A 26,258-nucleotide genomic window follows, 5' to 3' on the forward strand; every position below is an offset into this window, starting at 1 on the left:
CTGTAGTGTTTCTATTTTATTGTCTAACGTTCAGGCCGTTTTACAGATAGCCATGAAGTTAATGTGAATTTCCAACTGAATCTGTCCGACCAACAAGTGTTTGAAACACAACCATTGTGTTTCTATTTTATTGTCTAACGTTCAGACGAGATTGTCTGATATCATAAGAGCAAGATGGTAGTAAAGCCAACTCAGCAACTCTGTTCATTCCCTCCCCSCATAGGGATTTACAGTGCATAAAATGCACACCTTAATCTTTGACCATGATAACACATTCCTTTTCTGACTGGTCTCCATTCTGTTTTCTGACTCTAGTCTCCATTCTGTTTTCTGACTCCTGAGTGGCGCAGCGGTCTAAGGCACTGCATCTCAGTGCATGAGGTGTCACTACAGACACCCTGGGTTGAATCCAGGCTGTATCACCAGACGCGATTGGGAGTCCCATAGGGCGGCGCACAATTGGCCCAGCGTCGTCCGGGTTTGGCCGGTGTAGGCTGTCATTGTAAATAAAAATGTGTTCTTAACTGACTTGCCTAGTTAAATAAAATAAATATTAAAAGGGGGGCATGTTCCCTTCTCTGCTTCCTGAAATCGACAACTAACTCCTTTGTTTTGCTGACCTTTAGGGAGAGATTGTTGTCATGACACCACAATGCCAGTTAAYTTACCTCCTCCCTATAGGCTGATTCATTGTTGTTGGTTATCAGGCCTACAACCGTGGTKTCATCAGCAAACTTGATGATAGAGTTGGGTGTTGTGCAAAGCCACACAGTCATGGGTGAACAGGGAGTACAGCAGAGGCCTGAGGACACACCCCTGGGGGGGCCCTGTGTTGAGGCAGTGTGGAGGAGGTGTTGTTGCCAATCCTCACAGTCCAGGATCCAGTTGCAGAGAGTGGTATCCAGACCCAGGGTTCTGAGCTTGGTGTCGAGCTTGGAGGGAACAATAGTGTTAAATGCTGAACTGTAGTCAATAAACAGCATTCTCACATAGGTGTGCCTCTTGTCCAGATGTGTTACAGCCGTGTGAATAGCGATGGAAATGGCATCTTCCATGGATCTGTTGGAGTGGTAGGCAATTTGGAGTGGGTCCATTGTGCCAGGCATGCTGGCCTTGATGTGGGCCATGACCAGCCTCTCAAAGCACTTTATGATGACCGGGGTGAGTGCAACGGGGCATGTCACCTTGTCCTACTTGGGGACTGGGACAATGGTGGTCTCCTTGAAGCAGGTGTGGACAACAGCCTGGGACAGGTTTAATATGTCCAAAAAGACACCCGCCAGCTGGTCAGCACACACTCTGAGGATGCGGCCAGGGATGCCATCTGGGCCGGCGGCTTTGAGAGTATTCACTCTTTTTCCTCATGTCAGCCTYGGAGAGTATAATCACCTAGTCGTCCGGAGCAGCGAGAGTGTTTGGTGTTGTCTGCCTCTAAGCGAGCATAGAATGTGTTAAACCCATCTGGGAGGGAGGCTTCGGTGGGCACCACACAGCTGGATTGGCCTTTGTACTCCGTGATAGTCCGTAGTCCTTGCCACATGTGTTGCGAGTCTGAGTTGTTGAACATTAATTCAAGTTTGAGTCTGTATTGTCTTTTTGCATCCCAAATGGATTTGCGGAGGTAGTACCTGCTCACCTTGTACACGTAACGCGCCACCGAGTCATCAGCGTTCGTTCTGCTGACAATGAATGCTGCAGTACGGGCTCTCAGCATTGTACGGATATTGCCGTTCATCCAGGGTTTTTGGTTGGGGTATGTCCGGATTGTTATTGTGGGAGGCACAATGATGAAGAAGGCACAGTGAAGGCACAGTGGTTTTTGGTTGGGGTATGTCCGGATTGTTATTGTGGGAGGCACAATCATGGAGAGGGCACAGTGAAGGCACAGTGAAGAAGGCACAGTGATGCCAAAACGTTGGTGGTTTACCCAATAAATTACTGGGTTTTTATATATAGAGTGTGTGACTCTCTTTATTTTTTATTGCGTGCAGTTAATCGCTGTTAGCCAGAACCTCGACACAAAATAATTTGTGTGTGTTTGTGTGTGTGTGTGTGGTACAACATCATCAACACACTTGGGAGTGGGACAACAGTAGACTAAAGAAAAAGTACTAAAATATATATTTTTTGTAAAGTGATCCTTTAACTWTAATCTCCCCACTCACCCACATTGCACCCAGATCCCCGTCATGCTCACCTAGCAGCGATGAGGTCCAGCAGGTGTTGCCAGCGCTCGCTGACCTTGCTGAGTTTGTGTTGTATCTCTGCAGCCTTGCTCTCATGGCTGGCCCTGGCCAAGCGCTCCCCCATCACCTGCAGCTGCTGCTTATTCTCCTGGGCCACACCGATCTCTTCCTGGTAGTCCTGGGAGAGGGGGATTGCAAAAGGAGGTCGTGAGAAGGTGTGAGATCGAGATTGAGAGAGTGTGTGTGTCTGCGTGTGCGTGTGTGTGTGTGTGTGTGTGTGTGCGTGCGTGCGTGCGTGCATGCGAGTGTGTGTATTGTTGTGTGTCTTGATCATGAAGATGTATGAATGAGTGTGTATTTATATGTCGTGTTTATGTCTTTGTGAGTGTGTGTGTAATCACCTTGCGCAGCTTCTCGATCATCTCCTGGATGCTGATGTCTCCATTCTGAGACACCTTGCTCTCCATCTGGGTAAGCCACTCACACAGGTCCTTGTTCTTCTCGTTAAACACTGCCCACTCATTCAGCTTCTCACTCACCTGCTGCCTGCGCAGGGACAGCTATGGAGGGGAGGAGGGGGGTGGGGGTCAGAGGAGGAGGGCGCAGAAGAAAAACAGACAATATCTGGAGTCAATAAAAACTCTTTGAAACAGCAACTACAAAGCGTGCCAAGCTCCCAGTCCTGTGCAGTTATCTATGCATATCCTCTCTGCCGGAACCAAACTAACCCCGACCTTACATTATCTCTAAGGCACAATGACACTGTGTGTGAGTGACGTCCGGAACATAAGCAATAGATATGCTTACTGAACACACAGCATATGGACTTCATCACAGTTAAGACACCACTGCTGTGTCTCTGTTCACTGTGCTAAAGAGCCATGCACACTCAGGCCAAGCTAACAATGTGTAACAGATATATAGCCCACTGTTTATTTTWGCATAATGTGTAATGATCTGGGAACAGACTGATTAGATGACTTTTGTATCTGTGAGAGCTGGGCCAGAGACACTCAAGTCTAGGCTGGGTGGTAAAGCATTGACTATAGAGATACACAGTCAGACACTCTAGTATTATTTGTATTCATTATCCCCAATTTTGTGATATCCAATTGTATTTAGGATGTGCTGAACACATGTGCCAGGTGAGTTATGGTTCATGACGTGCGTGTGTGTACCTGCTGACATACACTACCGTTCAAAAGTTTGGAGTCACTTAGAAATGTCAGTGTTTTTGAAAGAAAAGCTCATTTTTTGTCCATTAAAATCACATCAAATTGATCAGAAATAGAGTGTAGACATTGTTTTTTTTCAGACTGGCCAATAAAAAGAAAAGATTAAGATGGGCAAAAGAACACAGACACTGGACAGAGGAACTGCCTAGAAGGCCGGCATCCCGGAGTCACCTCTTCACTGTTGACGTTGAGACTGGTGTTTTGCGGGTACTATTTAATGAAGCTGCCAGTTGAGGACTTGTGAGGCGTCTGTTTCTCAAACTAGACGCTAATGTACTTGTCCTCTTGTGCACCGGGGCCTCCCACTCCCCTTTCTATTCTGGTTAGAGACAGTTTGTGCTGTTCTGTGAAGGGAGTAGTACACAGCGCTGTACGAGATCTTCAGTTTCTTGGCAATTTCTCGCATGGAATAGCCTTCATTTCTCAGAAAAAGAATAGACTGATGAGTTTCAGAAGAAAGGTCTTTGTTTCTGGCCATTTTGAGCCTGTAATCGAAACCACAAATGCTGATGCTCCAGATACTCAACTAGTCTAAAGAAGGCCAGTTATATTGCTTCTTTAATCAGAACAACAGTTTTCAGCTGTGCTAACATAATTGCAAAAGGGTTTTCTAATGATCAGTTAGCCTTTTAAAATGATAAACTTGGATTAGCTAACACAACGTGGCATTGGAACACAGGACTGATGGTTGCTGATAATGGGCCTCTGTACATATATGTAGATATTCCATAAAAGAATCAGCAGTTTCCAGCTTCAATAGTCATTTACAACATTAACAATGTCTACACTGTATTTCTGATCAATTTGATGTTATTTTAATGGACAAAAAATCTGCTTTTCTTTCAAAAACAAGGACATTTCTAAGTGACCCCAAACTTTTGAACGGTAGTGTATATCCTCCCACTGTGTGTGTGTGTGTGTGTGTGTGCGCGCCAGGTGTGTCTACCTGGTGACAGATCTCCTCCCACTGGCGCTGCAGCAGCTGGAGGCGGTCCTGCAGGACTGTGAGGTCATCAGCACTGACCACGCCCTCCAGAGAATCCCTCAGCAGGAACAGAGAGGTGAGGTCATCAGTCCAGCCATCCACATTGCTCTCTAACTCCTACACCACACAGAGAGATGATGGGTTAGAGAGAGAGGATACACACACATAAAGGTCATCTATCACACTCCCGATACAGCTCTTCAACTACTTAACATTAATTKAAAGACAGATACACAACACACAAACACAATCATTTAAACTAATATAGAGGAATGCAGAGTAGGGCTGGGCGATATGGGCAAAATATCATATCATGGTATTTTTCAAATTTTGACGGTATGACGGTATTTGACGGTATTTCATGTTTTTGATTAATAAAAGCTCTAAATTTGCTTTATGAGTAGTGCGTGACTCTAGGGTGGCAACACATATATTCTAAATAATTTCAATGGGTCTTTCTCCATTCTGATTGTTATATAATGTTTCATTTAACTTCAACCTAAAATAATTTCCTGCATTTCCTGCACTCATTTCAGATCATTTCCACACTGCCACGATATGGGCAAAAATACTAGGCCTTATTTTTAACCAAATGTTGCAATTGTGATTTAGATCAAAACACTTGGGTGAACTTTTGGAATCATGTAAATATAATGTTTATTAGTGATGTTCTGTGTTTCCTATGGCACCCTATTATCTTTGGCTACGTTAAATCTTTGTTCATATAGCCAACATATTCATGCTTTGCCTATTCCTCTTTGATTTAGAATATATTGTTGCACAAACAACATGCTGATTTAGGCCTCCACCAGCACTGGTATCAGGCTGTATTAACCAGCTACGTTTGCTCTGACTCAGTACTTTTATTAGCTAGTTAGCTAGCGAGTAGCATTATTGGCTAACACGATTTAACTTAACTTGCTAAGAMAATACAARCTAGCTGTTTGCTGATGTAAGAAACACAAACTAATATTGTAATTATAGAATGCTTGTGGATTTATATTAAGATCAAAGTGGAAACAACATTGTTGCATGTGCTGCATTGACCATGCAGACTGAATGAAAGTGTCTCGTGGTCTAGCAACAGCAACATGTGCTCCTTGAGTGATGGGTGGGACTAGGTCTGTGTGGAAGCGGCGTGGAGAGACAGAGAGGAGAGAGGGATGACTCAGGTAGCAGAGTAAACTATACAAATGGACGTTACACACAGCGTATCACATTTAACAAACCAAACATTCAAATACCTTTTATAGAAGGTAAAGAAAAAAAMCAAACCGGTCCATGCATCAATAATTGGTATATATTAAAATATGGTAACCGCCCAGCCCTAATGCAGAGCTGAGCAAATCTTTTTGGGGTTTGAGAAGATTGTAACAAAATATTATATAGACTAACTGAGCCTAGCCAACCTGAGCGTCACACCAGGCTAAAACCAGCTATCTAATCTGTTGTTTGAGCACCACTGCATCACCAGATGGTGCTGCGGGTGATGAGTCATAAAAGCCACAGAAAACACTAGGAGGACGTGTCTTAAAACGCTTCAGCTGAAAACATGACTAAGGCTAAATGAATCATAAAAGATGATGTGTGTATGAAGCACAGCATCTTAAGGGCATTTCCTCTTGGAAACATAACCAACAACATTATCTTAGTGTTAAATCTTAGACGTAAAACAGGGAAATCTAACACAAAAAATAGGCAAGGACAGAATAAAAATAAAATCTGTCTGAACTGTCTGCAAACCAAAGCCAAAACCAAAACACAAATATTAGCAACTAGGCTCACGTCTTCCTTGCCAGTGTGTCAGCTATTTACTAACGGTTTGTGTTGCAGGTGGATTACGTTAACTTATTACATAATATGAAATTGCCTAACACACACACACACACACACACACACACACACACACACACACACACAGAAGAAAGCTGATGCCCTGGCAGAGGCTAACCATGCTACTGGCCCTTCACCCTAAGGAGTAGAGGACATGTCATGCATGAAACATCACTGTGTGAGTACAGTGCACACAGCAAACAGAGTGTCACTGTGTGAGTACAGTGCACACAGCAAACAGAGTTTCACTGTGTGAGTACAGTGCACACAGCCAACAGAGTGTCACTGTGTGAGTACAGTGCACACAGCAAACAGAGTGTGATCACAGTGTGTCTGCACAGATCAGAGATGGTCATGAAGCAGGGAACATGAAATACAACATGCAGTCCAAATCGGTCCTGCATTTTACATTTGTATATTACTACATTGTGAAAGCAAAGAGCTAGTTACACAGGCATCCCCAACATAACACCAAGCCAGTGATACACAGCAGACACACTGTTGTAATGTGGAATCTGAGGAATACGTGTCACTGTGTCGAGATTAGAAAGACGGCTGGAGCACTCTGGACAAATCCAGGAGTCTGTGTGTGTGTGTCTGTGTGTGTGTGTGTGTGTGTGTGTGTGTGTGTGTGTGTGTGTGTGTGTCTCACCTTGCAGCGGACTTGCTCAGAGTGCAGCTCCTCATGGTTGTCTGGTAGAGGCAGGGACAGCTTCCTCTTAAAGGCCCTCAGCTTCTCCAAAGACGCAGCTATGCCCTTCTGACAGCGGCCCCAGTCCTACACACACACACGAATACACACTCTTTAGAGATCGAGCACGGCACCTTCCAGTAGCCCTGATGCCACATACACTCTCAATGTCAACACACTCTCTCTCGCTCTCTCTCGCTCTCTCTGTCACCACTTGCCCGTGTTGCTGCTGTTACTGCAGATCTGTCTAGATTCAATAGCGCAGGGGTAGCAAAACATTCTCCCTGCAGTAGCAGCAGTGATGGCGAGAGAGAGAGAGAGAGAGACGTAGAATACACAACCATCTATCAACATAGTTAACAGACTACTGAGCAGTGTAACAATACAGCTACAGGCACTGACTAGCAATACCCAAGGCTAGAGTGAGATGGTAGAATTACACAAGCCAGAGAACCAATGTCATTAAAATAACAGAGGTTGAATTCATGGCCATGGTCAGAGATAAAATAATACTTAGAGCCAGACGCAAAAGTAATATTTGAAGAAGAACCACAATTCTCCAAAATAGAATAGCCGGAGCAGAGTACCTAGTGTGCCAGTGGCTAGCTATCTGTCTCAAGATTGAGTCATCACTTGAGGGATGGAGGGAGAGGGGAGAAGGAGGAGGAGGGAGAATATAGCCATCTTCCTTTACTAAAGCCTATAAACTGCGTCACATACACAGCCCTCTTAAAGACTGCTCTCCCAGCCCATAAAATTCACTTCTCTCCATGGCTTCATCTCTGATTATGTCTGAGTGACTGCACACTGCCTGGAGCCTGTCTGTGTGTGTGTGTGTGTGTGTGTGTGTGTGTGTGTGTGTGTGTGTGTGTGTGTGTGTGTGTGTGTGTGTATGTGTGTATATGTTGTCTCTTATACACATCTAGATGTGTATAAGAGACAGGTGTGTGTGTGCTTGCGTGCGTGTGCACGCGTGTGTGTGTGTGTGTGTGTGCTCGTGCACATACTTTTACACTGCTGACACTCCCTCACTATCTGTCTGTTGTCCCTTTTTCTATTCCTGGCAGTGGTTAGGCTGCGCTCTGGACAGCATGCATAATAGATGTGATCATTTGGTTTCACTGTCCTGCATTTTAAACCAGCCCTGCTCCTCATTAGGCTTCATACTGTATGTACTGCAGACCTCCAGGCCCTCTTTCATATGACCTTTATACTGCTGGCTGCATACAGGATCAGCTGCTAGCTTAGCATATGATGCTAATTCATATTCTGATCAAATAGAGAGGTTGAACTAACATGCACACCAATGCAATGTAGCAATATCATAAATACATTGCATCCCAATGTGATGCAGCAATAGAGATCCATGCAAGAGCATATCAGGTAAAACGTAAGCTCTGGTTCAAACTAGGTGATCCAAAAATAGACTTGCAATGGAGAGAAATAAAAAATGGTGCTGGCTCCTGCTGAAGCAGACTAGCACCCGGACTGGTGACAAACTGCTACAACCCAATCATGCCTGGCAAGGAATCTACTGTACAGCATATGGTTTCAGTCTGGGTACATGGCAAGCACTTGGAAAGCTTAGTCACAGAACACTCAGATATAGAAATGTGTTGTGTAGAACAGACTTGATTCTTGATGTAAAATAGTCAATCAAGGCACAATCTGGAAGGTGACAGAGGGATGTCTAAACATTACACCCAACTGAATAAACAACAATGTCCCATGCAGGCAGTTTGGTTACGTGTTGGTTGTGTGTTGGTTGAGTGTTGGTTCTTGGTTGAGTGTAGGTTGTGTGTTGGCTGTGGGTTAGTTTTGATTTGTTGTATTTTGGTTGTGGTTTGGTGGTTTGTGTTGGTTGAGTGTTAGTTGTGTTTGGGTTGTGTGTTTTTTTTGGCAGGGGGGTAGATCAGCTTTAATATTGCAGATCGATTGTAGGTTCTATACATTTATGAATCAATTCTAATCCCCCTTAGATTTTTTTATTATAATTTTTTATTTTCTCAAAACTTCCCCCCCTAACCTACCATCCCTACCCTAATTGGAGTAAACTAACGGACAACTGTACTTCTATTGCTACTTAGAGCTATTTCACTCATATAAGTAAATTCTGCTCTTTTTTATCTGAGCATGGTACTGTATTTTGAATACATGTCACGACTTCCGCCGAAGTCGGTCCCTCTCCTTGTTCGGGCGGCGTTCGGCGGTCGACGTCACTGGCCTTCTAGCCACCGCCGATCCACTTTTCATTTTCCATTTGTTTTGTCTTAGTCTTACACACCTGGTTTCACTCACCCAATTACCTGTTTATTATTTAACCCTCTGTTCCCCATGTTTGTTTGTGAGTGATTGTTCTTTGTAAATCGGTCCGTTATTGTGGGCTCGTAATATTTGCCTTATATTTTTGTATTTTGAGTTAAGTACGTTGATTACTCATCTCTGCTGTCCTGCGCTTGACTCTCTACACCAGCTACATACAGGACCCTATTACAATACAAATCAATCTGGGTTTAGGCTAGGGCACTGCATTATCACAGCAACCACATTAGTTGTTAATTATTTAGTCAATGCTTTAGGCGTTAAAATGAATGTGCTGCCTTGTTTGTGGACCTGTCAAAAGCGTTTGATACTGTTGATCATGCTATTTTATTGAACAAGTTGTCCTCGATTGGCCTGGGCTCTGACAACTGCTCTTGGTTTCATGATTAGTGTGTAGAAACTCAGGCCATAGTGATTGATGGGGTTAAGTCAGAATTKATTGACGTACATAAAGGTGTTCTGCAGGGGTCGATTCCAGGACCAGTTCTTTTCACTATTTCTATTTATATAGAAGTTTTATATTTTATCTACACTGAGCAAAAATATAAATGCAACATGCAACAATTTCAAAGATTTTACTGAGTTACAGTTCATATAAGGAAATCAGTCAATTGAAATAACTTCATTAGGCCATAATACAGTTGAAGTCGGAAGTTTACATACACTTAGGTTGGTGTAAAGGCAGTCATTGTTGTTCTCCTCCTCAGACGAGGAGGAGCATGGATCGGACCAAGATGCGGATTGGTGATTAATCATACTTTTAATGAAAACAGCAAACAAGACACTACAAAACTACAAAACAACAAACGTGACTAACCTTCAACCGTCCTGTGTGGCCCAAACACTGACACAGGAACAAACACCCACAAAACCCCAGTGAAACCCTGGCTGCCTTAGTATGACTCTCAATCAGAGACAAACGATACACACCTGTCTCTAATTGAGAATCATACCAGGCCGAACACAAAACCCAACATAGAAATACAAAACATAGACTAGCCCACCCAACACTCACGCCCTGACCAATAAAGACATACAACAAGAGAAAACAGGTCAGGAACGTGACAGTTGGAGTCATTAAACTCGTGTTTCAACCACTCACAAAATGTCTTGTTAACAGACTATAGTTTGGGCAAATCGGTTAGGACATCTACTTTGTGCATGACACAAGTAATTTTTCCAACAATTGTTTTACAGACAGATTATTTCACATATAATTCACTGTATCAAATTCCAGTGGGTCGGACGTTTACATACACTAAGTTGACTGTGCCTTTAAACTTGGAAATTCCAGAAAATTATGTCATGGCTTTAGAAGCTTCTGATAGGCTAATTGCCATCATTTGAGTCAATTGGAGGTGTACTGTGTATGTATTTAAGGCCTACCTTCAAACGCAGTGCCTCTTTGCTTGACATCATGGGAAAATCAAAGAAATCAGCCAAGACCTCAGAAAAATTTTTTAGACCTCCACAAATCTGGTTCATCCTTGGGAGCAATTTCCAAATGCCTGTAGGTACACGTTCATCTGTACAAACAATAGTACGCAAGTGTAAACACCATGGGACCATGCAGCCGTCATACCACTCAGGAAGGAGACGCGTTCTGTCTCCTAGAGATGAACGTACTTTGGTGCGAGAAATGCAAATCACCCAGAACAACAGCAAAGGACCTTGTGAAGATGCTGGAGGAAAAAGCAAGTACAAAGTATCTATGTCCACATTAAAACAATCCTATACTCGACATAACCTGAAAGGCCGCTCAGCAAGGAAGAGGCCTCTGCTCCAAAACCGATAAAAAAGCCAGACTACGGATTGCAACTGCACATGGGACAAAGATCATACTTTTTGGAGAAATGTCCTCTGGTCTGATGAAACAAAAATAGAACTGTTTGGCCATAATGACCATCGTTATTTTCGGAGGAAAAAGGGGGGGGCTTGGCAAGCGACGAGAACACCATCCCAACCGTGAAGCACGGGGGTGGCAGCATCATGTTGTGGGGGTCCTTTGCTGCAGGAGGGACTGGTGCACTTCACAAAATAGATGGCATTATGAGGAAAGAAAATTATGTGGATATATTGAAGCAACATCTCAAGACATCAGTCAGGAATAAAGCTTGGTCGCAAATGGTTCTTCCAAATGGACAATGACCCCAAGCATAGTTCCAAAGTTGTGGAAAAATGGCTTAAGAACAAAATGTCAAGGTATTGGAGTGGCCATACAAAAGCCCGAGCTCAATCCTAGAGAAAATGTGTGGGCAGAAATTAAAAAGCGTCTTCGAGCAAGGAGGCCTACAAACGTGACTCAGTTACACCAGCTCTGTCAGAGAAAATGGGCAAAATTCACCAAATTATGTGGGAAGCTTTTGGAAGGCTACCCGAAACATTTGACCCAAGTTAAAGGCAATGCACCAAATACTCCAATTGAGTGTATGTAAACTTCTGACCCACTGGGAATGTGATGAAAGAAATAAAAGCTGAAATAAATAATTCTCTCTACTATTATTCTGACGTTCACATTTTTAAAATAAAGTGGTGATCCTAACTGACCTAAGACAGGGAATTTTTACTAGGATTAAATGTCAGGAATTGTGAAAAACTGAGTTTAAATRTATTTGGCTAAGGTGTATGTAAACTTCCGACTTCAACTGTATATGGATTTCACATGACTGGGAATATAGATATAAAAAAGGTAGAACTGGGACATTTTCAGCCTCCAGGAATTGTGCACAGATCGTTGCAACATGGGCCGTGCATTATCATGCTGAAACATGAGGTGATGGCGGTGGATGGATGGCACGGCAATGGGCCTCAGGATCTCGTCACGGTATCTCACGGTATTTCTCGGTATCTCGTCATGGTGCATTCAAATTGCCATCGATGAAATACAATTGTGTTCGTTGTCTGTAGCTTATACCTGCCCATACCATAACCCCACCGCCACCATGGGGCACTCTGTTCACATCAGCAAACTGCTCGCCCACACGACACCATACACCCTGTCTGCCATCTGCCCGTTACAGTTGAAACCGGGATTCATCCGTGAAGAGCACACTTCTCCAGCGTGCCAGTGGCCATCAAAGCTGAGCATTTGCCCATTGGTTACGACCCTGGTGAGGACGACAGCACGCAGATGAGCTTCCATGAAACGGTTTCTGACAGTTTGTGCAGAAATTCTTCGGTTGTGCAAACCCACAGTTTTATCAGCTGTCCAGGTGGCTGGTCTCAGACGATCCTGCAGGTGAAGAAGCTGGATGTTGAGGTCCTGGGTTGGCGTGGTTACATATTGTGTTCGGTTGTGAGGCCAGTTGGACATACTACCAAATGTTTAAAAAAATGACATTGGAGGTGGTTTAAGGTAGAGAAATTAACATTCAATTATCTGGCAACAGCGCTGGTGGACATTCCTGCAGTCAGCATGCCAATTGCACACTCCCTCAAAACTTGAGACATCTGTGGCATAGTGTTGTGTGACAAAACCGCACATTTTAGAGTGGCCTTTTATTGTCMCCAGCAGAAAGTGCACCWGTGTAATGATCATGCTGTTTAATCAACTTCTTGATATGCCACACCTGTCAAGTGGATGGATTATCTTGGCAAATTATATATGCTCACTAACAGAGATGTAAAAACATTTGTGCACAACATTTTAGAGAAATACGCTTTTTTGTGCGTGTGGAACATTTCTGGGATCTTTTATTTCAGCTCATGAAACATTGGACCAACACTTGACATGTTCCGTTTATATTTCAGTTCATTGTACATGCAGATTATATTATTTGGTAGCACTTACCCTGACTACTGACCTGGCTGTGACATGGCTACAGTCCCATTACCCCGACTACTGACCTGGCTGTGACAAGACTACAGTCCCATTACCCCGACTACTGACCTGGCTGTGACAAGGCTACAGTCCCATTACCCCGACTACTGACCTGGCTGTGACAAGCCTACAGTCCCATTACCCCGACTACTGACCTGGCTGTGACAAGGCTACAGTCCCATTACCCCAACTACTGACCTGGCTGTGACAAGGCTTCAGCCCCATTACCCTGACTACTGACCTGGCTGCGACAAGGCTACAGTCCCATTACCCTAAAACATACGAATGAGCTTGTTAACAAATTAAGATTTAAAGTGGGCTTTTTTTTACAGAAACAAATCTTGTCTCTCTCCAGTCAGCAGGAAGAATATTGTGCAGTCAACCATTCTACCTTTTCTTGATAACAGTGATACTATTTATCAAAGTGCAGCTGCCTCTACTCTTAAACCCCTGGATGCTGTTTTTCATTGAGCCTTTCGTTTTATCACAGGATAGAGTTTTATTACTCATCACTGTATTCTTTACCAAAAGGTTGTCTTGTCCCCTTTGAAGTCACGTAGATCGCATCATTACGCWATTTTTGTTTACAAAGCCCTGCTCCACAAGTTTCCGACTTACCTAACTTCGATATTAAGATTTATAATTACAAGTTATCTAACAGGGTTGGTTAACTCTGGAGACTCCTTTGGTTTAGAGAGTGGACAGAGGAATGTTATAATTTTATTTAATTTCTTTTTATTTAATCTTTATTTAACCAGGAAGGGCTCATTGAGATTTAAAATCTCTTTTTCAAGAGCGTCCTGGCCAAGATAGGCAGCACCAAGTCATTACAAAAATTACAGACAGAYAACATGAAAAACTACAAGTAATCTAGTAAAARCCATWGAATTCACAAGAGTAAAACAAAACCAAAAACAGCAAATTAAAAACATTGACAGGTCAGGGAATCAGCCTCAAAATCCTTCATCAGTGATTTAAAAACACCAATCGGGACAAGTTCTTCCAGTTTAAAAGTATTTTGTAAGGTGTTCCAAGATGATGGCGCAGAGTACATAAAAGCCCTTTTACCAAATTCAGTTCGGACATTTGGAACAGTTAGCAGGTTAAAGTCCAGCGAACGAAGAGAGTACCCACCACATTTCTGAACAATAAAAATGCCCCAATATAAAAGAGGTCAGTAAAGCCCAAACTGTTTGTAAATAAAAGTCCAGTGACTGAGCCTACAGAGTGACTAGAGAAGGCCAGCCAACCCGGTATACAAAGTGCAGTGGTGCGTAAGGGTTTGCAGTTTAAAATAAATCTCAAAGTGCCATGGTAAAGAGTGTCAATTGATCTCAAACACTGAGCGGAAGCATTCATATATAAATCCCCATAGTCTAGTAAAGGCTAAATGTAGCTGATACTACCTACCCCTTCTGGCTTCAAAGAAAAACAGGGCCTTATTCCTAAAATAAAATCCAATTTCAGCTTCCAGTTGTTTTGTAAGTTGTGTGAATATGCAATTGTAAAAGAGAGGCCGTCATCAATTAGATTCAAGATATTTTATAGAGGTTACAACTCTCTCCTTGCGCTAGGACAGGTAGTTAATAGGTTGAAGGTTTCAAGGGTCTATTCTTACATTAGCACACACCAATTAGTTTAGTTTGTCAGTTGAGGCGAAGCTTAGCAATGACACAGTGATGTTGAAGTATAAAAGCAGTTTGCAAGTTCTGGAGACTTTTGCTCAAGAGGATTGAGGCACAAAGTAAAATAACACAGTGATCATCGCATAAAAACTTAAGTGGTAGCATTTTGGATTTTTGTCTAAATCATTTTATTAAATAGAGGAATAAGAGAGAGAGAAGTAAAACAGGCTTGGGACACACTTAAGGACAGACAATTTAACAGACATAAGCCCATCAAATTGAGTGCACTGAGTTCTATCAGTACCAGATAGATTACTAGAAACATGCAACTGCATGCCCAAAAGACCTACACTCAACATCTTCTGCCTAGTATAGCATGATCAACTGTATCAAAAGCCTTAGAGAGATCAATAATAAAGTGAGACAGTGCTGTTTTTTGTCAAGGGCTTCAGTGATATCATTTAAAACCTTCATGGCTGTTGTATTGTGCTATGCTTCTTCCTTAGCCCGATTGGACATTTGATAAATAGAAGTTAGTAAATAAAACTTTAGCTGTTCACTTACAAAGTTTCACAGTGTTTCAGTGTACCAGGGTGACAGCTTTAGATGGCCTATAATTATATAAAGATTGATCTCCCCTTTAAAGTGGAAGACAAATGCTGATTCCAGATCTTTGAATTTCATTACATTCCAGGGTTAGATTGAACAGATATGTAAAGTGGTTCAGCTATGAAATCAGCTGCCAGATGTAAAAAAGCAGGATCAAGAAGATCAGACCTGCAGCTTTCTTTGATCTAAGGATTCAGGCTTTAGTACCACCTGCACTGAGAATGGCAAAAAGTGTAAAAGTATGACAGTTCTCACTGGTTCATCCACACAGGGTTGTACAGAGACAGAGGACACTGGTTCATCCACACAGGGTTGTACAGAGACAGAGGACACTGAATCAAACAGCCTACCAGATGATACAAAGYGCTCATTGAAACAATTCAGCATTTCAGTTTTGTCATATATAGCAACAGAGTCCTTCAAAACACATGACGGTAATTCATTAACATTACTGTTATCAGACATAGACTTAATAGCMTTCCAAAACTTTCTAGGGTCATTCAGGTTATCAGTGGTAACAGACATAAAATATTCAGACTTGGCCTTCCTGAGAAGAAAAGAACACTTGTTTTCGTAACTGCCTAAAAATAAGCCAATCAGCATCAGAACAAGATTTCCTTGCTTTAGCCCAGGCTAGATTACGGTCGTGAATAATACAAGACAGCTCAGAAGAAAACCATGGATTATCCCGCCCTTTAACCCTGAACCTGCGGAATGGGGCATGTTTGTTTACTATTTGGAAAAAACCATCATGAAAGAATATCCAGGCAGTTTCCACATCAGGGATAAGCTCAATCTTGCTCCAGTCAAAATAAAACAAATCATGAAAGAAAGAAAGCCTGCTCATTAAAACACTTCAAATTTCTCTTAYGAATAAAACGTGGGTTTGTCTTAGGAACCTTAGTATTTCTAACAGCAACAACAGCACAATGGTCACTTAAATCATTACAAAAAACACCAACCGCAGAATATTTATGTAGAACATTTGTCGATATCAAATCAATCAGGGTAGATTTATCTGGGCATTTAAGATTTGGGCGAGTGGGTGAGTTAATCAACTGGGTAAGATTCATAGAATTACAAAACATTTTTAAATCATCAGACACCAGCTTTAACCAACACCAGTTGAGATCACCAATCAAGATCATTTCACTGTAAAGAAGTTTAGACATAAGGTGCGTCAAAGAAGAAAATGCATCACCGAGAGCAGAGGGGGGTCTATAACAGCCAATCACAGTTATAGAGAGGCCCTTTGAAACCTCAATATTCAAAGCAAGAAATTCCAACTGTTTACAAATAGTTACAGACTTTGCCACACTTACATGGAATTTAGATTTGACATATATAGCCACACCCCCACCTTTCTTAACCCGATCAGTGCGATAACCATTGTAACCACTTATACAAATATCCTTATCAAAAACAGACTTGCTGAGCCAGGTTTCAGAAAACACAATTACATCAGCATCAGTGGATTTAGCCCAAATCCTAACCCCATCAATTTTTGACAACAGGCTGCGTACATTTAAATTAAAAATACCAAAACCAGATGTAGATTTAAAATCAGAGGGGGTTTGGAGACATTGCATATCAGGGCCAGGGTTAGGCTGCACGTTACCTGATATCAACAACAGAAGAATAACTAGGCMCCTCTGTTTAATAACCTTGCACGGCTTCTCTTTTTTAAGAGACCTACTGCAAGCGAATTCTACAAGTGAGTTTCCAGACAATACAAAACAGTCATTTAAAACCATTAGACTTTGGTAGTGACACAAATTCGTACTGTTCACATCATGCCACAAATGCATCAGTACTTGGACRAGTGGACCGAGTAAAAAAGAGCGAGTTCCTGCAGACAAAATGTCTAATGGACGGGAGAGCACATTGTCAGATGTACTCACCCTGCGACAATGAAGAATGAGTTTGTTTTAGTTGATTGTGTTTAGTGTTTTGTACATATTTATGTTTGTCTGTGCAATTTGTGTCGTGCTGTATTTTACTTGTTTTATAGTGTATACAATTTTTTTGTTCTATGAAATTGTATATGCAGGGCTCCCTTAAAAAAGAGACACTGGTCTCGATGGTGACTCCCTGCTAAAAAAGGTAATATATATAATTGAATCCTAATTTCCTCTTTCTTCAAGTGCTGGATTTTCACCCACAGCGCCCAATCCACCATTCATTTTATTCCAACAGTCCGATGTCCACAGATGAACCAATCGTTCCCAGTATAATGCCATTTTGCTATATACTTTTGCAATACATCCCTCCAAAATTTCTACCAATATTGCCCTAAAAATAAATACTTTACCCAAGAGTATAATGATATTTCCCATTGACTGATGGTGGTTTTTCAGATCCCTTAACAATACAGTTTGCAGGTCCATCTGAACCCCGATATTATGACTTAACAACCATTCCTGGAACTAACTCCAAAATCGAGCCACCGATGGACAGTACCAGAGAAAAAACAAAATTCCTTGTGGCAGGCAGCTCAATGCTGACTGTTCAATGCGCCATATATTAAGCATTCTTTTTGTAGCAAGTATTTTATATAGCTTAAATTGAAGCAAACAGATTGATGTATCAATTGTTGTTTTATATGTCAGTTCATAGACCTGATGCCAAGGTATTGGTACATCAAAAACCTGTTCTAACAATTCAATGGCCATAATAACTAGGTATGTTGGTTGTGTGTTGGTTGTGGGTTAGTTGTGTGTTGGTTGTGTGTTTGTTGTGGGTTGGTTGTGTGTTGGTTGAATGTAGGATGTGTGTTGGCTGTGGGTTGGTTGTGGTTGGGTTGTGGTTGAGTTGTGTGTTGGTTGTGGTTTGGTTGTGTGTTGGTTGTGTGGTGCTTATGGTTTGGTTGTGTGGTGGTTGTGCTTTGGTTGTGTGTTGGTTGTGGAATGACAGACCTTGAGCAAGCTTAGCAGCTCTCTCTTCTGTTCGTCCAATCGGACGTTGGCATGTCTCCAGCACTCCTGCATGTCCATCAGCTCCGTCTGCAGGGCTGACTCCTCCCTGGCGTCAGCTGACAGGAGCAGGCTCCGCCCCGCCTCCACCGCCAGGATGTAGCCACCCTGCTGCCTCTGGAGCACACGCTCCCTCAACTAGGGGGAGAAGGTTTGGGTTTACTGTCAGTCTTTATTGTGGGAAATATATAATGAAATTATATGGAATTTATATTTATTGTCCAGTCTATGTGTTATTACACTGACTACATTGTTAAACCTCAGCAATGCAAAAACATTGTGTGAACACTGAAATGCTTATAACTTTTATTGAAGCTTTATGCCAGTTACAGGTCACAATATACCACATAGAGGAGAAGTATGTCTATTCCACCCACCTGTATCTGGTCCAACATGGTCCTGGCCTCCTGTAAGGCCACCGCCTCTCCTTGTTGATGCACTTCCGGGTCGCGAGACACTTCCTGTAGCCATCGCCGCAGCTTCTCCGCCATCTCCCTGTAGCGCTGCCATTGGCGGACCAGGCTGTCAATTATCCCTCTCCTTTGCTGGGCCCGCCTCACAACACCCTGCCATTGGTTACCCAGCAGAGCCAGTTTCAGGCTGAAGTCATCCCTGCAGGAAAGAGAGAGAGATTTACCCCAAATAAACCATTATGTGTGTGTGTGTGTTTGTGTGTGTGTTCCTTACCTGTCGTCCACCTGTCCCTGGTCCAGCAGGCGATGGCCGTCACTGATGATGGAGTAGAGAATCTGCTGCCTGCTGAACATTTCTGTCTGGAACAACTATACAGAAACATTTACAGAGATCAACATACAGGTACAGAGAAACAGCTTACAAGCCCATACCCCCCTGCACCTAACCTCTCTCCTGACCCCCCCCACCCCACTCCTCTCACCTCCCTCCCTCCTCCTATCCTCACCTCGTGGTCTCTCTGCTGCTCCAGCAGGCTGTGGTAGTTCCCAGAGGTCTCAGCGGCCAGCTTTTGTTCCGTATGGGACAGGAAGTCCATCCAGTCCTCACACTTCTGCAGGAAGCTCTGCTGCTGCAGCAACACCGCCTGCAGCTTACTGAGGAGGGAGACACGAGATAGCACAGAGTCACACAACAGATTGTAACACCTTTATCCATCCTGTGGAACAATAGCAACATAATGAACATGCAACATGGAGTTCTTGTTTTTCAACCTACATCATATCGTTTGTAATTTAGGGTAACACACAATGAGATAGGAATGGCTTGATAAGTGCAATGCATGTGTAACTATTGTTCTGTATGTGAAGACGTTAATAAAGCTACCTGAATCTCTCAGTCAGGTGTGCGGAGTGGGAGGTCCAGGCTCTGTTGAGGCTCTGGAGGCGTTTGATCTCTCTGTCGTTCAGGGGCAGTCTGTAGGCCAGCTCATTCACACGCTCTAGATCAGGAGAATGGCTGCTCAACTTACACATCTGGCTCTGGAGAGGGAGGAAGGGATTTGAGAGATGTTCTGAATTTACAATAGAGGCAATATAGAAGCAATTGAAGCAATAGTGTTATCAAGGATTCAACAGAGGTTCAGCTCAGTTGTCAGACATGTTTACCATGAGTTTTTCCATGCGCTCCTGTATGACAGTGAGTTCCGGTGTTCCGACTGGGTCGGACTCCCTCAGTACCTCTTCAGCCTGCTCAGCCTGACAGGTCAGAGAGTCCAACTGCTCTTTAAAACGCTCACAGTCGTCAGCTCCACACTAGAGAGGGAGAAATAGAGGGGGTACAAAAGTATGAATGTACTGTATATATTGTACATGAAGGGTGTTTGGACATGTGTACGTGTGTACACTGCTCTACTGTGTGCTTGTGACGCTGTAGCACAGATGATCCACCTGCAGTACTTCCTGCTGCCTGTGCAGGGCGTGCTCCAGCGTTGCTAGGCGATGTGTGAGTGACAGGCAGTCTGATTGGAGGGCTGCCATGGAGGAGGCGTCAACCTGAGTCTTCAGCTGTTCCCCCAGCTGCTGCAGCTGTAGTAGAGACTGTTGTACTGTTGCCTGGGCACCCAGCAACTCCTACACAACAACAACAACAACAACGCAGCTATGAGGATTGGAATTGGAGGACAAAATACTGTGAACTTGGTTCTGTAAGAGTAAGGTCAGAGGGCAAAAATGAATAGCATCACTAAACAATAGAGGGCTTTTCTCCTCTGAAAGACAAGTTACTATTACTGTCCTCCATGCTTGGCAACTGAAACCCATTTCTACATCTTCACTGTGGAGTTTCTATAATTTAAACACTGAAAATAAAGCGTTTTGGCTCTACTGTACTGTTTATCACCAGCCCTGCCAGCCTCCCTCACCCTGTTAGGCCTGTGCGGCACTTTGGCCTAACAGTCTGAAAGGTCTTTTGTCATGGTGCGCTGGGTCTGGATTCAGACACACTGGGTGTAATTTGGMCACCTACCGAAGGGCTAGGGGCTTCGGTACTTCTCTGAAACACGCTGCCAGGCAGTTTCTATGCTTATTCACATGAGAGCAAGGCTGCATTCTTCACTAAAAGCTAGGCTTTCAAAACTGTAATGTATATCTAAGGAAAACTGCTGTGTGGCAGATCGTCTCTAATTTTTGTCTTGCCGATTCACCCTCTGAATGACCCAAATACAAAATCCATGTTTCAATTGTCTCAACGCTTAAACATCCTTCTTTAACCTGCCTCCTTCCGTTCATCTACACTGATTGAAGTGGATTTAGCAAGTGACATAAATAAGGGATCATAACTTTCACCTGGATTCAACTGGTCAGTCTGTCATAGAAATAAAAGACATTCCTAATGTTTTGTACACTCAGTGTATGTCATTTAGGTGCATTCATTGCTTACGCTGCAGTCTCTAATCCATGCGTTGCTTTCCTCTTCCGTGACGTCTCTGTCGGTGGCACTCTTGAGCAGCCTGTCGGCCCTCTCCTCTTGTTTGTGTACAGCAGAGACACTCTGGTCATACAGCTCTGTGTAGCGCTGCCACAGACCCAGCAGAGCCTTGCTGCTCCTCAGCTGTTCTGAGATCTGCTCCAGCAGACCGTTCCACCTGAGACAGAGGAAGATAATAAGTTAGGATCTGAACTGGGAGCAGTTATGACACCGAACCGAAAATAGTGTTGCACTTGCATCAAGTGTCACAGACTGTTCTAAGATAAGCCAACCGTGTATACTGAGTGATAACATTCCAGACTCCTAGCTCACAGTGGGCCCCAGGAAGATTAGCTGTTACAGCTGTAACAGCTAATGGGGATCCAAATCCCCATTACCCTGCAGCCCTTCTTCAATGCCCACCTGATGTTGACGTCCCGGAGGGCTCCGTCCAGTGTGTCTGCCACAGACGGGTGGCACTCTGTCAGCAGCTGATGTGTGACAGAGCCAAACTTCCTCAGACTGCTCTCCTGCTTGTCTAACTCCTCCTGCAGGTTCTGAACAGGTACATAGCGCCGGGTCAATGACAAAGATAAAATACAGAGAATCTGTTCACTCTCTACAAACAAGTTATCAGGCTAAATATTGTAATGCTATAACATGACAATTCAACAATCTCAATTTAACTTCAATCTTGAGCTCTTGCCTTCCTATGACAATCTTGCCTTCATTCTGCATAGGAATTTTTCTTCGATTTTTTTATTCAAAATGTTTCCCATGTTATTCCAACCTCAGGGTGTGCTGAGGTTGTATTTTTGTTGTGTTTTGTTGTATTTTAGTTGTGTTTTGATTGTATTTTATTTGTGTTTTGGTTGTATTTTAGTTGTGTTTCGGTTGTCTCACCTCCAGGCTTTCCACCTGTTGCTGTACAGCCTCCAGGGAGCCTGTGAGCAGGTGTAGCCGGGACACGGAGTACCTCCCCTCCATCAGGTAACCGTTGATCTCCTCAGCAGCACGGCGGTACAGAGTCCACTGCTCCAGCACTGACCGCAGACTCACCTTCATCTGACCAATCTGGAGGGCCGGAGAGAGAGGACATTATGTTCCACATTTAGTTTTTTTACTATTGTCAGGGATTCTCTGAAAGCCATGGGKGTTAAATTGGGATTATAATATAGTGAAGCCAGTTCAGACAGGAAACCTGAGTGTTTACATCAGCTGATAGCAACTATGCGCTGGTGTTTCTTTGCTGCCATGCTGATGATGTAATTCGCTATGCGTTGTCTGTTTTCTGCTAGCCCACCACCACGCCAGCCTCCACCTGTTTGGCTCTGCTCTTTTCCCAATAGGGCGGATTGGTAAAGCTACACCGTGCAGTGAGCTACCCCGAAGCTGCAGAGTCTACCGCCAAGACCTAAAGTATTGTAATTGACTTTCTAACAAATGGTTAAACAAATACTTGGTGTTTTCTGTCTGAATTGAGGTTAGATTTGGATATGGTACTCTAGGCGGTGAAACTGTTCCTAAAATGTAAACAAAATCTGTCCGATTAATTGTGTGAGTGTCATGGTATCAGTCTGGAGAATTGTCTATAAACCCACCATATTGTCCAGGTTGGCCCAGGACTGGTTCAACCCTTTAAGGGTCTCCATAACAACAGAGCAGGCCTGCCCCCTCTTTTCCTGGATGAGTGCGCTCCCTCTCTCTTCAGCTTTCTCTAAATCCTTCTCTTTCTCCTTCACTAACTCTTCCAACTCCTGAGCAAGAGAAAGAGCGAATAGAAAGATAAACAACATAAGAAAACAAATATTATAGATGAATTAGAACTGATCTGAGGTTAGAAAACTTACTGTGAAGAGAATATTTGCTTGTAGGTTTAATGGGAAATAGTGAATGGTGTTGATGCTGTATCTATGTCCCTACCTGACAGTCTTTGAGTGCATTCTGCACCGATGCTACGTCATCTATCCTGTGTCTCTTCTTCAGTTTGTCTTCTTGCAGGGTCAACCAGGTCTTCAGGGCCTGAACACCATTCTCATGCTCCATCCAGCCCTCCAACAGGCCTTCCAACAGCTGGATCTGGGGTACACACACAGCAACATGTCACACAACAAGAACAACAACTGCCATCAATGTCTGAAAGTCAAAGCATGAACTTGGGAGATCAGTGCGTAGATCGTTGACTTGTCTTTCACCTAAATCTTGTTGTTCTGGCTATCAAAAAGTGGGGCTATCAAACAGTTACTGATGTTTTCTATCCAAAAGGTGTGGGGGGGGCTTTCAGAAACATTATTCCTCCAGGCCAATRGGGGGGGGGGGGGGTAGCTACCTTCTCAATGATGAGGCCTTGCAGTATCTGCCAGCGGCGGTTCATGGCTCCCAGGCGCTCAGCGAAGTCGGTCTTGTCGCTGCGCTTCCCCTCCACATCCTGACTACTGATCTGGAGCACTGACTGGTTGACGAAGTCCACCGTCAGCTGTTTACATGTCAGGTCAATACTGAACCCCTGGAGAGACAGACAGGGGAATAGGCGAGAGAGAGAAAGAGATGGGAGGGAGATAGAGGAGGGTGGGGGAGAGAGAGAGATGGGAGGGAGAGAGAGAGAGAGAGAGAAAGAAAGATGGGAGAGAGAGATAAGAGGGAGCGAGAGAGAGATGGAAGGGAGAGAGAGTGGGTAGATGTGGGAAAGTATAGAGACAGGATACATTGAGTAATGGGAGAGAGGGACAGCAGAGACAGAAAAAGGATGGACGATAATAAAGTAGAGAGACAGAGACAGAGACAGAGTGAAATTGTCACAACACTCATTTAAATCATTACAATGATGCTCTGATTTGTTTTAGCAATGTCTCTGAGAGGAGTACCTCTACTACACTATCTTACCTTGTACTTCTGTAGGTAGTCCTGAACAACCTCTGACCCCACTGCTCCCATGATCCTCTGCTGGTCCTCCGCTATCACGTTCTCCATGAGAGAGATCCAGCTCATCAGCTCTGTGATGGCGTGACGCGACGCCAGCTTCTCCATCTGCAGCTGCAGGCACAAACACAAGGCAAAGTCATGTTACAAACTGCATCTCTCCATTTCCCAGTTCTCAGTGGACTGACACCACAGACACCACAGCAGGAGGCATTTCTTTAGTTATAACATTCCTAACTTATGAATTAGTTTCAAAATGTGTTACTCTACATATTAAGCTAAACAATGGCAGCAAGTTAACAAACTTTAGACTGATCCCATACCTGGTGTAGTTTTTCCTGTACCACTGGGATGCGTGTGAACAGCTCAGCCCACTGGGTGTCCACCTGGGCCAGAGCTGATCTCAGACCAGCCGTGTCCACCCTCTTCAGCCGCAGCAGCTGGTTGCCTGTACTCAGCACTGAGGAGCGCAGAGACGACTTAGCATCCACCTCCTTATAGAACTCCTACAGGGGGAGAGAAAGAGAGAGTGRGGGGGAGGTGAGCTTTCATTCCTTTTGTTAGATCATTGCACATGATGGTGGAAAGAACACGACTGCACATAGGACCCAGAGGTTTTCTTGGTCAGCTGACGTGACCAAGAAAAAGCTTGTTCTATCTACAGCATACATGTATAAATACATTTCTCTGGGATATGTGTAGACCTATCTATCTGGTATAACTTGAGGTCTCTCAGTCTCACTCACCAGGAAGGCATACAGGTGGTCTCTGACTGTCTCCAGCTCCTGAGGTACGGTCACAGACTGTGTGGTCCAGAACTCCAGACGGTCCAGAGCTGACCGCAACCACTGACTCAACTCTGCTGACTCACTCTGGTACCTGTAAGGTCACATGATATAACAGCAGCAAATGTTTAGCTCTGGGATTAGTGTTTCATGTTTAGTTCTGGGATTAGTGTTTCATATTTAGTTCTGGGATTAGTGTTTCATGTTAAGTTCTGGGATTAGTGTTTCATGTTTAGCTCTGGGATTAGTGTTGGGGGTTGGGTTGGCGCCCCCCCTTGGGTTGTGCCGTGGCGGAGATCTTTGTGGGCTATACTCGGCCTTATCTCAGGATGGTAAATTGGTGGTTGAAGATATCCCTCTAGTGGTGTGGGGGCTGTGCTTTGGCAAAGTGGGTGAGGTTATATCCTGCCTGTTTGGCCCTGTCCGGGGGTATCATCGGATGGGGCCACAGTGTCTCCTGACCCCTCCTGTCTCAGCCTCCAGTATTTATGCTGCAGTAGTTTATGTGTCGGGGGTCAGTCTGTTATATCTGGACTATTTCTCCTGTCTTATCCGGTGTCCTGTGTGAATTTAAGTATGCTCTCTCTAAATCTCCTCTTTATCTCTTTTCTTTCTTTCTTTCTCTCTCTCGGAGGACCTGAGCCCTAGGACCATGCCTCAGGACTACCTGGCATGATGACTCCTGCTGTGTCCAGTCCACCTGGCCGTGCTGCTGCTCCAGTTTCAACTGTTCTGCCTCGGGCTATGGAACCCTGACCTGTTCACCGGACGTGCTACCTGTCCCAGACCTGCTGTTTTCAACTCTCTAGAGACAGCAGGAGCGGTAGAGATACTCTCAATGATTGGCTATGAAAAAACAACTGACATTTACTCCTGAGGTGCTGACTTGTTGCACCCTCGACAACTACTGTGATTATTATTATTTGACCATGCGGTCATTTATGAACATTTGAACATCTTGGCCATGTTCTGTTATAATCTCCATCCGGCACAGCCAGAAGAGGACTGGCCACCCCTCATAACCTGGTTCCTCTCTAGGTTTCTTCCTAGGTTTTGCCTTTCTAGGGAGTTTTTCCTAGCCACCGTGCTTCTACCCCTGCATTGCTTGCTGTTTGGGGTTTAGGCTGGGTTTCTGTACAGCACTTTGATATATCAGCTGATGTAAGAAAGGCTATATAAATACATTTGATTTGATTTGAGTGTTTCATGTTTTAGTTCTGGGATTGTTTTTCATTGTTTAGTTCTGGGATTAGTGTTTCATGTTTAGCTCTGGGATTAGTGTTTCATGTTTAGTCTCTGGGATTAGTGTTTCATGTTTAGTTCTGGGTTAGTGTTTCATGTTTAGTTCTGGGATTAGTGTTTTCATGTTTAGTTCTGGGATTAGTGTTTCATGTTTAGT

The 26,258-nt window shown here is 43.7% G+C and overlaps 1 protein-coding gene across 1 annotated transcript in view; it reads right to left on the reverse strand.

The window, feature by feature from the left end:
* Positions 1 to 26,258, reverse strand: part of syne1a (spectrin repeat containing, nuclear envelope 1a) — a 183,201-nt gene that overhangs the window by 29,022 nt on the left and 127,921 nt on the right. The window contains 20 exon segments of the mRNA XM_070446763.1: positions 2,198 to 2,364; positions 2,588 to 2,746; positions 4,368 to 4,523; positions 6,892 to 7,017; positions 18,222 to 18,416; positions 18,656 to 18,890; positions 18,966 to 19,060; positions 19,198 to 19,345; positions 19,575 to 19,729; positions 19,856 to 20,002; positions 20,138 to 20,320; positions 21,129 to 21,333; positions 21,579 to 21,712; positions 22,059 to 22,229; positions 22,757 to 22,912; positions 23,079 to 23,234; positions 23,485 to 23,661; positions 24,039 to 24,188; positions 24,398 to 24,580; positions 24,821 to 24,953. Of these exon segments, the coding sequence (XP_070302864.1) occupies positions 2,198 to 2,364; positions 2,588 to 2,746; positions 4,368 to 4,523; positions 6,892 to 7,017; positions 18,222 to 18,416; positions 18,656 to 18,890; positions 18,966 to 19,060; positions 19,198 to 19,345; positions 19,575 to 19,729; positions 19,856 to 20,002; positions 20,138 to 20,320; positions 21,129 to 21,333; positions 21,579 to 21,712; positions 22,059 to 22,229; positions 22,757 to 22,912; positions 23,079 to 23,234; positions 23,485 to 23,661; positions 24,039 to 24,188; positions 24,398 to 24,580; positions 24,821 to 24,953 (3,231 nt within the window).

This window comes from Salvelinus sp. IW2-2015, linkage group LG14, assembly GCF_002910315.2.
Source record: "Salvelinus sp. IW2-2015 linkage group LG14, ASM291031v2, whole genome shotgun sequence".
Classification (NCBI taxonomy): Eukaryota; Metazoa; Chordata; class Actinopteri; order Salmoniformes; family Salmonidae; genus Salvelinus; species Salvelinus sp. IW2-2015.